Source organism: Podarcis pityusensis (assembly GCF_964106645.2).
Source record: "Podarcis pityusensis genome assembly, chromosome: 14".
Lineage (NCBI taxonomy): Eukaryota > Metazoa > Chordata > Lepidosauria > Squamata > Lacertidae > Podarcis > Podarcis pityusensis.
In genome coordinates, this window is record NC_138039.1 from 18,436,369 (window position 1) to 18,452,549 (window position 16,181).

The window sequence follows — 16,181 nt, forward strand, 5'->3', positions numbered from 1 at the left end:
CTAAAGAAGCTGCAGGGAAGGAGGGCTGTGCACCACCAGAGCTGTGCGTGTGTGGGACCTGGCAAGTGGAGGCAAAAGCACTGCAGACAGGAGTCACACCCACCTTAGCCTTGGCTCTGGAGACTTTGCGCTTACTGGCTTGGGCTCTGGCTGCCCCGACCTTGGAAGAGGGAGCAGCAGCGCGCAGAGGCAACGCGAGATGGAAGCAGAAAGGGGAAAAATTAGGAGAGAGAGAGAAATGAAACCAGCCAATACTGCAAAAATGAATGGGAGTGAAAGAGGCACTGGGGAGAGGGGGCAGAGTCTCCAAGGGAAGGAGGGAGGAGAAGACGACAGGAGAGCGGCACAACTGGGTGGGGTGGGACAGCTGCCTGCCTGCCTGCCTGCGGAGAATTTAAGCAGGGCAGGTTGACAGAGTACAGCCCCCCTCTCAGTGGCACCAAAGAGACCACACCCACACCATACATTTAAAGCACTTATTCCACTTTGACAGCTACGGCGTTCCTCAAAGAATCCCGGGAATGGTAGTCTATGCTGAGAGTACAGTGGTACCTCGGGTTAAGAACTTAATTCATTCTGGAGGCCTGTTCTTAACCTGAAACTGCTCTTAACCTGAAGCACCACTTTTGCTAATGGGGCCTCCCGCTGCCGCCGCGCCACCGGAGCACAATTTCTGTGCTCATCCTGAAGCAAAGTTCTTAACCTGAAGCACTATTTCTGGGTTAGCGGAGTCTGTAACCTGAAGTGTATGTAACCCGAGGTACCACTGTAGTTAAGTGTCAGGAGCAGGTCAGCAATAAAACACCAAGTGTCAGTGAAGTTAACTCTTTATTCAAAGAAACCCAAACAGCTCAGGTCTAGTGATCACAGCATCTCTTTCCAGTAGGTCTTGCCCCAATGAGGCAGTTGCGAGTTTCAAATTTTTTTTTTTGGAGAAAATCGTGTTTGTTTAAGTCGTATGAGAGTGCTTTAAATGTGTGGTGTTGATGTGACCCAAGTTTCCTTAGAGGTGCCAGGAATCTGCTTGACCACAATACAGGCTGCGAGAAGGGGCTGATCGCTTGTTTAGAATCACTGTAGGATTGGAAGGGATCCCAAGGGTCATCTAGTCGAGCCCCCAGCAATGCAAGAATCACAGCTAAAAAAATCTCTGGCAGATGACCATCCAATCTCTGCTTAAAGACCTCCAAGAAAGGAGAGTTCACCACTTTTTGAGGGAATCTGCTCCAAATTATAGCCCAAGCTCTGTGTGGCTGTTATCCTGCCATAAACTGTTTAAGGGCAGCTGCTTATTCTGAGGCTAGGGCAGAAATGTTCAAACAGGGTTAGGGGCACATTAGTGTGCCACAAGAGAACTGATGGAATTCTGAGAAAAATCACTCCCCTATGTGGGGTATGCCACTGTCCACTGCTGGCCTTGGCACATGCAAGACCAATTTCATATCTGCCTTCTCTGCCACCGTGATGTAGTCATAATTAAAAAAACAACAACCAACTTTAAACCTAACACCACAATTTAAAACAGCTATCCAAACAAACACAGCTTCTTTGTCTACTTCAAGTGAGGAGTCGCCACCCTGAGCCATTCAAAGGAGGCCTTCGTGTGGCAGCTCCAATTCAGTAAACCTGGTTTTCACACAGGAAGTGAAAATGCTTTAGTATTTCCTGCATCCGTGGAATGACTTCAGGCTGACCTGAACAATGCATATTCAAAACACAAGCAGCAGTTTCTAACCAGGGAGGGTAGTCTGTCCCAAGGGGAAGAGCCCAGGAGTTTGGCTCCTACATGAATAAAAATGACAGTCTTAAGAGAAGCCCAAGCTTTAGTGGCAAATTGCTTTAGAGACAAAAGGTTTTCTTAGTCAGAAAGTACTCAAAAACATTCTGCTGGGAAGAAACACCCTGATATTAAACACACAGAGTGAAATCTTGCAGATCTTAGGATGGCCAAATCCCACTGAAAGCAGTGGGACATAAAAGAGAGTTAAATTGCAGTTAGATATTTATTTATTTCAATGGGACTCAGGCCTAAGCTACAAATTATTTAATTTTTAGCCCCCGTCCCAGGCCAAAGACTCTCATAAGGCAGTTCATAACTAAAATAAAAACAAATATCTAGCCCAAAGCAATTAATTTTAAGTTATAAAAGGAGCAGCAGTTTACATGATATAGACAAACAACCAAATTCTTTTGAAAGCAGTTTAAAGCACATTTGAAAATAACTAGAGGGAGATCCTGTGCAAAGAGGGTGAGCAATTCAGCAGGGATAGAGCCACCACTGAAAAGGTCCTGTTTCTTGTGCCTGCCATCCTGATGGGGCTTAATGGTGGGCCCTGATATCACCACAGTAATGCTTAGGTATGAATGACCTGGAACCTATCAGCAAGGCAGCTAGGCCTTCCTTGTCCTCTGCAAGTTGCACCAATGACATGGCATGTGAGTGGGGGGAGGGAAGCAGAAAAGCATTGAGCATGGTGCGGTCATGTATTTTCTTAGATGTCATTTTCTTTAGCAAAATGTTACTAGGAGGACAGACAGAAAAAACAGAGCTGCCGGCGGCCACATGCTCCTCGTCACTTTCATCTGTTCCACTGGGGTAGTAGCAGCACAGGTTCTGCAAAGACCAATTAGCATCCCCGTCAATCAAGATCTGTCTTTATCTATTGTAAAGTGCTTAATGCTTTTAGTAACAGTAAAATTACCAGGCGCCGTATGATAAATTTTGAAGGCAAAAGAAACGATAGTGATGACGTGCTCACAAAAGGAGTCTCTGTCCCCAGAGAGAGGGGGGGGAGGGAGGGGGGGGGAGAGACAGACAGACCTCTGAGAAGCATCGCTTGCCAGTCTGCTGCTCTGCTTACCTAACTTAATCGCAAGAACAGCAGGAAAAGGCAAAGAAGTGGCTGCACTAGGAAGGAGAGAAAGAGACCTACAGCGAAGAGAAGAGATGAGATGAGGAAGATGCAAGAGCTTTTGAGGAAAGTGGGGGAGACAGAAACAGAAAGTGAAATAAGGCAGGGGAAACTGAAGAGACAGGTACCTGCTGCGGAATGAGAAGGTATGCCATGGAAAAAGCACCTTTTTGCCAATAGCGTCTTTAGCGACTACTTACATCGTCCTCTGTGTCTCCACCTTGCATCGTTCCTACAATCCGTTTGTTTGGTCTCCCTGGAGCAGAGAAGGAGACAGAATCAATGAGAATGTGGCTGAATACACAACAATGCTGGGCATCTTTCTTTCTAGGGAGCCAAAGGTGATATAAGAGGCACTTGACACTCAGACTCATCCTGCCATTATCCCTGTTCTCAGATTTGGGGTGGGTGGTTGTAGGGTTTGTTTTTTTGTTATAGTCTCTTTGACCAGAAATGACAAGAGGGAGAAGAGAAAGTGAACATGGACCCAGCAAGCAACAATGCCTCAGGTCACACCTTTCTGATTGTGTTAGAAAGAAGATGCTTTGAAAGGCTATGTTGGATTTAGAGAAATAATAAATAATAATAAATCAAATGAAGTGCTAGAGAGCCCTAAATATGTGATCTGTTTTCTGCCTGAGAGGCCAAGAGAGGCAAACGTTCACTGCCTGTCAGAACGGGCCCCTTCCTGATGGAGCTCCTGTCCTTCCAAAAGCTGTAGGACAATCCACATGCCATCTATAGGGAACACCTTTTCACTTACCCCTGCTTTTGACAGGATGACACAAACTTAAATAAAGGCACATTAGCTTAAACTAATATGTCAGCTTTGCTCTAATGACTGCTTTCTGTATTCCAGTAAAGGTCACAGCTCTTTTGCAAAGAGGAGCCGAGAGCGCTTGACCAAAGCAGGAGACAGCTGACATTCGGAAACAGATGCAAGGAGCTCCTTAAGTCATTTTGTGCATTAACGCTTCCAGCTTAACATTGTATGTGAGGCTCCAGAGAGGCTCCACAAAGCGCTGCCATCCTTGTGGTATCATAATATGAGAATCTGGGGAAGGAGTGGGAGAGCAACTGCATCTCTTGCTCTTGGTTGAACTAGAGGAGCTGTTCTGGGGATGGAGCCACACGCACAGGGTTCAGTTATAGCAGAGGTGGGGAATCCTTGGCCCTCCAGACATTCCTGAATCATCTATGGCTATTGGTCATGATTGCTGGAACTGATGGGAGTTGTAGTTCAGCTACGTACTTCAGAAGGGACAAATATTCCCCACCTGTGAGCGAAACCATTTTTTAAATGAGTCCAGAGCTCCACTTACTGTAAGGGCCATGCTAGAAGTGACAGGACAATTCTGTGTATTTAAACATAAAAAGGCCCCAATTATGTGGAAAATGTGGCAGGGGGAGGAGGATTTGATTCGAAAAACAAACAGGATGCATGGATCTCTCCTGCCCACCCACAGCTTAGCTCCCTGCAATGGGGAGATGCTTTTCCAATTCTGAAAGTGAACCAACATGGAGAGAAGTTCTTCAGGAGAGGAACTGCAAGACAGAAAGTATGCAGCTCACCCGCTGGCCATAAAAAAAATCATCCCCTCATAGCTCCTGACTTCTAAATGCCCGAGGCAGTATCTTATTCAGTAAACACATAATTATTCCTATAAATGTGCAGCTTGGCCAGAAATGCAACTCCAGAAAGCGGCTTGAGAAAGAATATATTTTAGACTCCCAACCTCATTTTTTTGGCCAGCCCTTCCCAGAGCTGAGCAAGCATTTCAAAATTGTAGGTGGCACAATCAAGTTTCTAGGCACTTGCTGTTTCCCACCGCCCTGCAGGACAAACCACTCAGCCCCTCGGGTCCCTTTCATCTGCAATGGAGCGTCCACCAGGTGTATAGGTACAGGTACCTTGCATCAGCATCTCCATGGCCGTATGCTGCTTCATTAGCTGCCTGTCTTCCATGTCACTGTCAGATCCCTCATCCTCATGGATCTCTATATCCGAGTCATCATTGTCTAAATAAAAACAAGAATGCCCACCAAAGACTGTTATTAGGACATCAGCTCCATCTCTTTCTGTTCTTTGCTTCAGCTTGAAGGAATGATTGTGGGCTGACAGGCAGACCACAGCTCAGCAACAGAGTAATTGCTCTGTGTGCAAGGGAGATCTCCGGTTAAGACTCGGGAAAGAACTTTGCTTCAGGCATGGCACAGGGGAATCCACACTCAAGAGTACACAACTTTAAATAATAATAACAATAAAAACACAGTCGAGGTGAGGAATGACTTTTTAATTGAGATGGCAAAGAAGAGGTGCTTCAAGCTTCCCCTCAGTGCTGCTGCTTCTGTCAAAATTATTCCCTTCTGGGACTACTATTAGCATCGGTTGATAGGGGTGGAGAGGATAGGGGGATAGGCTCTTGGTTGCCATCTCCCTCACACTGTAGGTGTTTAAATCCTACTGCCATTTAAGCAGTCTGAACAATGTGCAGGATTGCAGTGCAAGAAGATGGAACTGCTTCTGTCCAGAAAACTCACATATTGATATGAATGGAACAAAAGAAGACTGTCCACTAAAGGAGACCCTCCATTTATTGATTTCAGATCTTTTACTCTCAGAGATCTAATTCTACAGTGTGTGAAGGTCAGGAGTAGCTACATGGTCACAGCCATTAGATTTTTCCTGTGGTCTCTGCAATGATCACACTTAAGAGAATCAGCTTGGAAATTTGATAACATTGCTTATTCCTTCTTATCATGCTGGCCAGTTATTCCCAACAGAACACAAGATGAGCGGTGATAAATATAGGGTGCATTTGCTGTCAAGCTGGGTGAGCCCGCTCACAGATAACTATTTACCCCTGTTCATAACACTGGAACCTGCAGCTCAGTTCAATGGAGCTAGCCGGACTTTGAAATATGCCAGAAACAGCTCCCCGAGCTGCCTTCCATCTCATCTCCTGCAGATAAATGACGCAATTGATTTCCATGCCCTTCTCAAACACAGTTAAAAGGTCCAGAGAAATCAGACACCTATCAGAACACATAGAAACACAAATACCTATAGGCTTGCATGGGGAAGATAGTGGCTAGTCAGAGCGTTTCAGAAGTTACAAATGTAGGAGTGGAGAACACTTTGAAATTTGATTGTTGCCTACACATTCATCACAAACAAGGTTTTGGAAGTTTCTCTCTCTTTTCTTTTTACTGTGATCTTTTCTAAAGAGAATCAGCGTCATCCAAAACCACCAGGAAGTAGGGAGGTGCCTCACTTAGGGGAAAGAAAGATCAATATGTTCTCAATTCAAGAAGATTTGTAGAAAATTAAGGATCTCTCACCCAAGTGAAATTAACAAACTGACGTAGTAATAATTATTGTAACAACAACAGCAACAGCAACAACAACAGCAACAGCAACAACAACAACAACAGGGACAAAATGGGCTGCGGATTAATTACAAAATGTTCTTCTCTATATTCCAAACTTCTATTAGTCCTGGTTCAACGGTTATGGCTTTCCCCCAGAGAATCTTGGGGATTGTAGTTCAGGAACTTCTAACAGAAGACTCTCAGCACCCTCACCCAAGTCCCCTGCAGAGAGGACAGACTATTTCATCAGTTTAGAACTGAACGTTAATGGGGTGGAGGAAACTGTGTTGCACACCATCAGCCGTGGCATCTCATCTGTCCTTCCTACAATAATGCAAAGTGGGAACAGAGAGGTGCAGTTCTAAGGGGGAAGGCTTCCTCTCAGTGGCGCTGGAGTGATGGTTGCCTGCCTGATATACTGCTGCCACTGCCACCTTCTTTCCTCCAGGCAGGGAGTGGGGGACGTCCAACCCACAGGCAAATCCTGGCCCACCAGGGGATCCAATTGGCCACCGGGCCATTTCCCCCCAAACCACACCCATCCTCTCATCCGCTGAGGTCACAGGTGATGTCAGCTGATGGCTGGGAGGTTAGAGCTTAATCCTGCATGGGCGTAGCCAATGGGGGGGCAGGAAGGGGCAGCTGCCCTCCCCTCAATAAAAATCAATAAAAATACATAGCTAACTGAGGTTCTGCCCCCGCCAACAAAAATCCTGGCTACGCCCATGATTGGCTGCACCACCCCATTCCCAGCAGGGAGCAGGTTCATGCAGCCTAGGCAGCAGGATTTAATCTCAACTCACCAGCTGCCTTATCCTATAAGGGGGCAGGGATGGTGGCTGGGAGATGGAGGACTCCCTCACGCCACTGCTGCCACCCATCCACTTTTTTAAAAAAGCAAAGTACCATTTGAAATTGCCTCTCCCCACCACTTTAAAGAGACCCATGCTGTGGTTCCACAAAGCAGCTATTAACTAAAAATACAAATGACTTCCCTAAAAGATCCTAACATGTAGATGGAATCAGATGAGAAGGTAGTACAAATTGTGTCTTTGTATGCCACTAATTTCAGATGTAAACCAAAATTGAAGAAGGAAAGAAAGACCCACACCAAACCCCAAAGGTTTTTAATAACTTTGTTTCCACCTTAGCTGCAGGCAGAACCCACCAAGAGATGTGTCACTTTCTCAATAAAGCTTTGTTCAAGCCAAGAACAATATGTGCTTCATGTTCACTTTGGGAACTCAGATTTCCCCACGGATCAAAGCTGCTCTTGTTTGCCCCAGTTGCTTCAAATCTTTGTAAACAAAAGCAAATATGTGATATACTCCATTTGAGCAGCTAAGCCCCAGGAGCTCATCCACTGCTTCCCCAAACAGAATTTTGCCAATACTGTAACAACAAACAACTGAGTTTGTAAAACAGAGGCAGTTTTATGATTGAGAAGGAATTATGCTCCAGAGGAAAGCTCTGTCATTGAAAGTCCAGTCTTGTGTACTTCAGCAGACAAGCCTCTGGGATGAGGATCCTGGTTCAAATCTCATCTTACCTATACACTCACTGAGATGGCCTTAGGCAAATCTCAAAGCCTCAGTCCGCCATCTGCATATGGTGATCACTGAGAGTATGTCCATGAACTGCTCTGAACGTTCTAAGAATTACGTATCTGAGCAAGTGTATTTATTCTCCTTCAGACTCCTCTAAATTCATTTTTTAAAGTCCTTTGGCTTCATGTTCAAGTCTGATTATGCTCAGCTTTGCTCATAGCCAACCTTTCAGAGAACCATCTAATTGTAGAGTTGGAAGGGGCCTTGGAGATCATCTGGTTCAACCTCCTGCTCAATGCAGAATCAAGTTCCAGGGTAAAAATCAGCTGGGGAAAGGCCCTTTCAAGTCTCCTTCTAGAAGACAGCTGCAAGATGAAAAAAAATTCAGGATCTACAACAGGCATGGGGAAACTTTGGCCCTCCAGATGCTGCTAACTACAACTCCCATCAGCCCCAACAAGAATGGCCAATGAGCAGGGATTATGGGAGTTGTAGTTCATCAACTTCTGGAGCACCAAAGTTTCCTCATGCCTGATCAACAAAGACCCAGCAAGCCAGAACACTAGTCCTCAGCAGAACCAACAGTGCTCTGCTACTTAAAGCCTGCTGCCACATACAAAAGGACAAAGACAAGGAAGGTTGAGATAAAAGTATTAACAAGCCGGAACTATCAAATGCGACTTGAAAAGCCTCAGCCAGTCTCGTCAAAAGCAAAAATTCCCTTAACTGATCCACAAGAGAAAACCTTCTGGGTTTCTCCTTCACATGCCTCCCAATAAATGTTCAAGACATACAAAGCAATATTAAAATAACTGGGATGATTCACCTAAGGGTCTCTGCTGACGTCTTAGTTAAGAATAAGCCAAAATTGAAATAACATCAGGATAAAATTGCTCCTTCAAATCTGTCACTGATCCAAATTTTCTGTCAAAAGGTAGCATGTGGGCAACCTTATTAATTATAGTTCCCTTGGTATTAAAAGCAGGCCAAAATACTCCCTCCCACTGGATAGATTTGACCTAGAGTAAAAAGAGAGGAAACATTGACTGGAATTGCTTATCAGATGAAGAGCAGCATCTTTGGCTAATTAAATAGAGTTACTTATTTTCATATGGCTTAAACAGGACCCAATACTATAACACCCGTTTTTAGTTCAATGTAATCTGCAAATCAGTGAATTAATCCAGTTTTGCATATTCATCTGCAAAAGTTACTAGCTCATAGAAAGTTTTCTGCTTGCCTCTTGCATGCCTGTAACTTATATTAGCCATTTATACCCTAAAGGAGGAATATGTTGTTGCTCCTTGCCTGGTTGTAGGTTTTCTTAGCTTGTACAGGTGCCCAGGTGAGTTGCAATTTACAGCTTTGAATTAATAGTCAGGTGGATAATAAAAAAACCAAAACCTGTTTTTTGTTGGATAGGCCATCCATCAATTTCTTTCACTCCATTGGTGTCTATTCATTCCCCATAGTTGCATGAGCTGGAGAGGTGAGGCAGTGAGGCCCCTTCCATCAGACCAGTTACCATTTGGCTCTTCCACTCCACTAACAGGCAATGCACCGGCCACATCAGAGAAAATAATGTAAGAGTGTAAGGCCCCCTTCTATGGGACCAACTACTGTTTGGTTCCTCCAAGATGATGTGTGCCAGGTGCATTCCACCCAAATAATTATATAACCTTATTACAGATCTGAATTTACTCTTTACCCCCTTCTATTATCACCCTTTCCTTTTTGTAGCCAACGGATTGGTGGCCATGATTTTAAACAGTAAAGTGTCTTGAGCAAATGGGGAGGGGAGTGGAATATAAATGCGGTCAATAAATAATACAACAAATCCCCTATTATTAGCACACAGCAAGGCAAAACTGCTTCATAGAGTTGTAGAGTTGGAAGGGACCATGAGGGTCCTCTAGTCCAACCCCCCTGCAGCTAATGGGTTTGATACTACATTGTTAAAGTGAAAGTGACTCACCTCTATTCCTAACAATAATAGTGCTTACCCACCATGCTACCCATAATGCAGCTGATTTGGGGCTCAGAGATAGATATTTAGACAGTAAGCAGCCATGACCTACCCAAAGCTCCCATCATTGAAATAGGGGGTGGGGCGGGGGGCAACAGACAACATACAACCTTGACTTCCCATTCTGCCTTGAAAATAGTAAATTGAGTGACAGAACAATCAAGCAGAAAGAGAAAACTGCTGTAGCTCCATATGCCTCTCTGCCTGCCTGGTGTTTAGTTTCCACCTCAAATGACCATGGTAACATGCAAACGGAAAGGGTCAAACTGCATGGGACCCTGGGTCTGCAGACACCCGGAAAAGATAACAAACGGAGCTCACTTCCACTCTTCAGCAAGCGCTTCTCTTCCTCCTTCAGCTTGTTCTGCATCAAACGCAAAGTGTTCTCTGCTTCCTGCAGGGAAGGGAAAACATCAAAATCAGAAAGGCAGCTGCACCATGCTTCCGCTCAGGAGGGTAACAAGACATAAGCTGTTTCTTGGGTTAATATCAAAGGCTTTGCAGCCAGCTTAGTTCCATAGAATGGGACTTTAAAAAAAGTGACTATAAGTTTCTCTCTAAATTAGATCAACTCTAGCTGTTCAAAAGTGCTGCAAACCTTTGAATCTGGGCACACTCCTCTTTGATTTGTGCCAGAAGATTATTCCATGAGGTTCAGTAGACTAAAACGCTTTTTATGTAACTTGTTGGTTCAATAAAAGAACATCTACAAATGTTAATCAACTGTCTATGAGAATCCATACAATTTCTGTGTGTGCTAGCCATGAGGGAAGTAAAGCCACTTTCCCTGCCACCAGTATGAAAGCTAACTGGGCTAACTTTGGTCCTTATCCCTAGCCTGCTTAGAAGAAGCACCTCCTGAGCTCGTTCCAGTCACGTCTGCCAACTTCATTTGCAGTTGGAGCCAGCTCAGAGGTGCTGCCTTGTGGCACAGCAAAGCACAATGGTAAATGTTATAATAATAAATAAAACCTTTATTGCATTAGCATGCAGCCATAGCAAAATAAGACAAAAATACTAGAGACAAGCAACCAAACAAAATTCAAAGCGTTATTACTGGCGTAATGACATTTAAATTACCCTAAGACAATAATGTAAAGATTTAGTTGCCAGCGCCAAGAATCTAAAGTGCGGATGTATATAAAGCAGAAAATGGCCCCAAAATAGGCTCGGCACATTGGGTTGAAAAAGTAATAAAAAGAATTAAAACAGGTCCAGGTCTAGGACTCACTACCCAGTCAGAGTAGCCCTGAGTTTCAGAGCCTGCACTATAAAGATTGCCACCCCACGTGAAATTTGGGGATTTGCGTCCACAAGAAGCGATTTCAAACAGTCTTCCTTAGATGTAATGGTGGACGGGATCAAGAGGAGGAGCTTAGGTCTTATTGGCTCATAAATAGGGCAGTAGAAAAAGAAATGTATGAAGTCCTCTACTTCATTCATTGTGCATGGACATAAACGCTGAGTAATAGGGGTCTTAAGAGTAAATCCCCTGCAGGAAGGCCGTGGGTATAGAATGGAAACGGGCCATAGTAAACGCTCTTCTCAAATTGGGCTCTGTCAGGTCTATCAAGTAGTTGGCAAGTGATCTTACCACTTTCACTTTAGGGAGCCACATGGAGAGGCGAGCTGTAGTGGACTGTGCCCGGTCCATGGCCTCGTCTCTTGTAAGAATCCAGGCCCGGATTTTATGTTGGTCCCAAGATGACAGCGTGTCGAGATCTGGGAGGGAGTAGCGTGCAGTAATAGTCTCCATGGCCTTGGACCATTTGTTGGTATGAGAACAGGTTAAAAAGGCTTGCCTAGCTAGTAGGGAACCTGGGGCATTGATTAATTTACAATAAAAACTAATGATTCTAATGTGGGCTCTCGCAACAATGGAGGGGAGGCCCAGTTCTGTTCTTAACTGTGCAGCAACTGAGCCCTTGGGGAGGCCCAGTATCTTTCGTGCAAAAGAGTTTTGCAGAATCTCCAGCCGTTGTAGTGTTTTTAAATTCCACCCCCAGATTTCAACCCCATACAGTAACATCGGGAGGACTTTGCTGATAAATGCTTTTCTGATTGGTGGAACCAACTGGCCGCCTTTTGCATAGAAGAATTTCTCCAAAGCTTTGATGGTTCTACGGGCAGCCAGGATGGTCATATTTAGGTGAGCTGACCAGCTAAGCCCATGCTGAAAAGTGATACCCAAATACTTGAATGCTGAACAATATTCAATAGAGTGGCCCTCAAAATTCCAGAAAGGCTTCCGAGTTTTCATGCCAAAAGTGAGAATTTTGGTTTTGGCGAAATTGATTTTGAGGGAGTTGGTGTCACAATATGTCATGAGCCCTCTGAGCATGTTGTTTAAGCCCTGCTTGGTTAAAGACAGTATCACCATGTCGTCCGCATAGAGTAATATGGGGATCTTGAGCTGTTGTAAAGAGGGGGCAGATTGATTTAGGGCCTTCATGGTTGTAACGATGTCATTGATGTAGAAATTGAATAGAAAAGGGGCCAAGAGGCAGCCCTGTTTGACCCCTTTATTCAGAGGGAAAGGATCAGATAGAGCTCCCAGAGGGCCGAATTTTACTCTGGCCGATATGTCATTATGAATTTCCATAAGAAGGTGGAGGAGTCTCTTATCTATGTTAGTGTAACTAAGCTTCTGCCATAGCCTATCTCTGGGGATGGAGTCAAAGGCGGAGGTCAGGTCCACAAAAGCCGCGTGTAGTTTGCAGTTGAACCTGTTTAGGTATTTATCAATCAGGGTAAATAGAACAAGACATTGGCCAGATGTGCTGTGACCTTTACGGAAGCCAGCCTGTTCCGGGTGGAATAGCTTTGTTTCTTCTGCCCACTCGATTAATTTCTCTAGCAAGAATCTAGAGTAGACCTTGTATGATATGTCTAGCAGGCTGATAGGTCGAAATGGTAAATGTTAAAGGGAAGGGTGGTAAAGGTAAAGGTACCCCTGCTCGTATGGGCCAGTCGTGTCCGACTCTAGGGTTGCGTGCTCATCTCGCTCTAGAGGCCGTGAGCCGGCGCCGTCCGAAGACACTTCCGGGTCACGTGGCCAGCGTGACGAAGCTGCACTGATGAGCCAGCACCAGCGCAGCACACGGAAACACCGTTTACCTTCCCGCTATAAAGCGGTACCTATTTATCTACTTGCACTTTGATGTGCTTTCGAACTGCTAGGTGGGCAGGAGCTGGGACCGAACAACAGGAGCTCACCCCGCCGCGGGGATTCGAACCGCTGACCATACAATCAGCAAGTCCTAGGCACTGAGGTTTTACCCACAGCGCCACCCGCGTCCCCCTTAAAGGGAAGGGTAAGTACCCCTTTTTAGTGCTGTCACCCACTAAAGGGAGTGGGGGAGAAGAGCAGAATGACAAGGGCAGAGGAGAAAGTGCTTCTAGCCTCCATTTTTATTTACTAGTCTGCTTTTTTAAAGCCAGCAAGTAAAAATTCAGATATGCACTGCCAGTTGTGTTGGTTTTACACTTCTTTGTACAGTTGCTGTGGCAGAACGAAACAAAGAGCTATACCCTAAAGCCATGTACAACACTTGGAAATGTATTCCAAGTGCTTCTGTGACTACTTGTACACTCAAAGCACCTGCACATGGGTTTATGCAATTAATCTAGGAAGGGAAATATCCTTCAAAGGTCAAAAACTTAAAGCAATTTCATCACTATTATGCCGACAACAATATGGCAAAGCAGCCAGTTCTATGAACTTCGCTGCTTTCTCTGCCTAGGGTAGAATACATGCTCCAGAGTGATGCACATAGGCTCATGTTTCTTACCATAACACATTTTCTTACATTGCTTACTCCTTGATTCCAACTACGGTCGAGAGAAGCAAACTTATGTGTGCTCTAGCCCACAAATACTGTTCAGGACCTTGCGGGTAGTTCACTGACATACAGAGGGAGTGTGGTGGTGGGGGAGATGTGCAATTAACGAATGAGAACAGGAGTGCAAGATCTGCCACCCTCCTGCTTCCTCTGTGCCCGCCACCTCTTCTCTCTCACTGGGTGACAAACAGGAAGGAGGCTGGGACCCAACAGGACGAGACCCTTCTCCTGCCAGCTTGCGTAGGATCCCACCAGGGCTCAATTTACTTGTTAGATGATTTATAAACCACCACTCATCAAAACAGATTGGATGGATTTCATAATTTATTGTATTTGTTTTCGTAAATAGTTTTTTTTAAAGAAGTTTTCTTTTAGAATCGTATAATACAATTAAAGCAACAAACAAAAAATAAAAAGGAAAGTCAACATAGGAAAGGAGGGCAGAAAGGCTTCCTATGGGCATCTAATTGGCCACTGTGGGAACAGAATGCTATATGCCAAAGGGGTCTTTGTCCTGATCCTGCAGGCCTCTTCATATGCCTACCCTTCCTGTCCACTGGGCCAGCTTGGACAGAAAGGGCTATCAACAGGTACCCTTTGGGGCCAGGACCTTGCCTAAGCCACATAATCTTCTTGGCTTTGGGACATTTCTTGGCATCCCTTGGCTCGTCTCAACTTGGGCAGCTACCAATGGCTGACCCCTGCCACAGAGGGAGAGAGGAAAGGGAAGAGGAATGTTCACGGGGTGGGACTAGATGACCCTTGAAGTCCCTTCCAACTCTGCAATTCCATAATTCTATAATCTGAATCCATGGGTATTGCCTCTGCAAGCAATCCTGGAATGACAACATAAGAAGGGCTTGCTGGATCAAGCCAGCAGCACATCGATTCCAGTCTCCTGTTCTCACAGTAGCCAACCAGATGCCCCCCTCCTATAGGAAGCCCACAAACAGGACCCGAGTTCAACAACACTCTCCCCACTTGTGAGTCCCAGCAACTGGTTTCCAGATGCATAATGCCTCTAACAGTGGAGGTAGAGCATAGCTATCATGGTTGGCAGCCTCTACGAATTTGTCTAATCCTCTTTTAAAGCCACCAAAAGAAATCCATCTAGTTACACTAGCCCACTAGCTACAGTTGCTCTGCACCGAACTGAACTGATTGCAAATCTTAAGATGATTTCCTTGTATCTCACTCCTGCTCCAACAGGCACAACAGATTGCCCAATATCATGACAGACAGAGTCTCCAGCGAGAAAGTGTTAGACATAGCATTTGGGAGCCCTGTCTACCACAATGGTAAATGCATCCATTTATTTCCCATGTCACAGATACTAATTAATAGTTTTCCAAATGTCACCCCTGGGGGCAGAGTGGGGAGAGTACAGGACCCAGAGGCAATTAATCATTTTGCAAAAAGCTATAAAAGGGGGGTATTGATCTTAGAAGCAGAACGGAACTGAGCGTCTGCAAAGCTATTTCCAAAGAGTCTAATAGCAGCTGCTACGGAAGGGTACTGTGAAAAACATGCCATCAGTTAGCAGGAGGCTGATGATCTATTGCTAAACAAGCTCTGCAAGGCACAGCATTGTTTAACCAATGATATTCCCAGTGAAGCCTCTGCTGCCTTGGACATCCACAACCTGCTCAGGTCCACATTGAAAACATTCTGCTTACCACAACACAATCTGACTTCTATAGGCAGAATTAAAATACAATTAGAATGTAAACCATTTACAGCCTTTATTCCAAATTCTATCTTGTCGGCAGGACTTTGGATGCCAGTTTTCTATCCTTCCCTGCGTCTTCTCTATCCTTGGATGTAAAAACTGCTGTAGAATCTATATGACGTGTTTCTTTTGACTGATTCAGCAAAAAAAACCCTATTTTGGGTATACTGGACTCCACAGCAGCTCTGTATGAAGGGGTTGTCTAAGCCAGATGCATTTTGGAGGTGTAATGCTAGAAATGTCTCATTGAGGCATATGATGTGGGCTTCCCCATGAAATGCCCTGTTTGGTATGAAGTTGCTGTCTGTATCAGTTTTGTACTGGTAAAATATCTGCAGATGTTTGTGTACTTTAAGTTATATTCCTGCAAAATAAGGACTAACAACTGGACAACAAAAATGGAATTTAGGAGCCCTTGCAGTTGCTAAGAGACATATACCTTGAGCATGGAAGGATAAATATTCACCATCTATTATGCAACGGTTTGAAGTCCTTAATGCCCTTGCTGCAGTTGAAAGCACTTTCTTGAAACACCAACTTCCTTTGGATATCTGTTTTGACATTTGGAGGGCATTTATGAATCTTTATGTGTATCTTAAGATGGACATATTGATGTTTATTTTATTGTGAATGTGAGATGACAATTGCACTTTTGCTTTCTTTAATAAATCTGCAGTAAAAAAAGAATTGTAAATTTCTTGGAGCAAGAAATGTAAATCTTATCTTTTCTCAGTAGGCTATTTTCTACACATC

The 16,181-nt window shown here is 44.6% G+C and overlaps 1 protein-coding gene across 3 annotated transcripts in view; it reads right to left on the reverse strand.

The window, feature by feature from the left end:
• Nucleotides 1-16,181, reverse strand: part of CLUAP1 (clusterin associated protein 1) — a 54,751-nt gene that overhangs the window by 2,105 nt on the left and 36,465 nt on the right. For 2 of the 3 annotated variants that reach the window (XM_080982015.1, XM_080982016.1), the window contains exons 9-12: nucleotides 10,179-10,251; nucleotides 4,824-4,931; nucleotides 3,113-3,168; nucleotides 104-160 (exon numbers count right to left, since the gene is read on the reverse strand). In XM_080982015.1, coding sequence (XP_080838141.1) covers nucleotides 104-160; nucleotides 3,113-3,168; nucleotides 4,824-4,931; nucleotides 10,179-10,251 — 294 coding nt within the window. The remainder of the gene's footprint in view (nucleotides 1-103; nucleotides 161-3,112; nucleotides 3,169-4,823; nucleotides 4,932-10,178; nucleotides 10,252-16,181) is intronic. The other variant, XM_080982017.1, reaches the window with a different exon arrangement.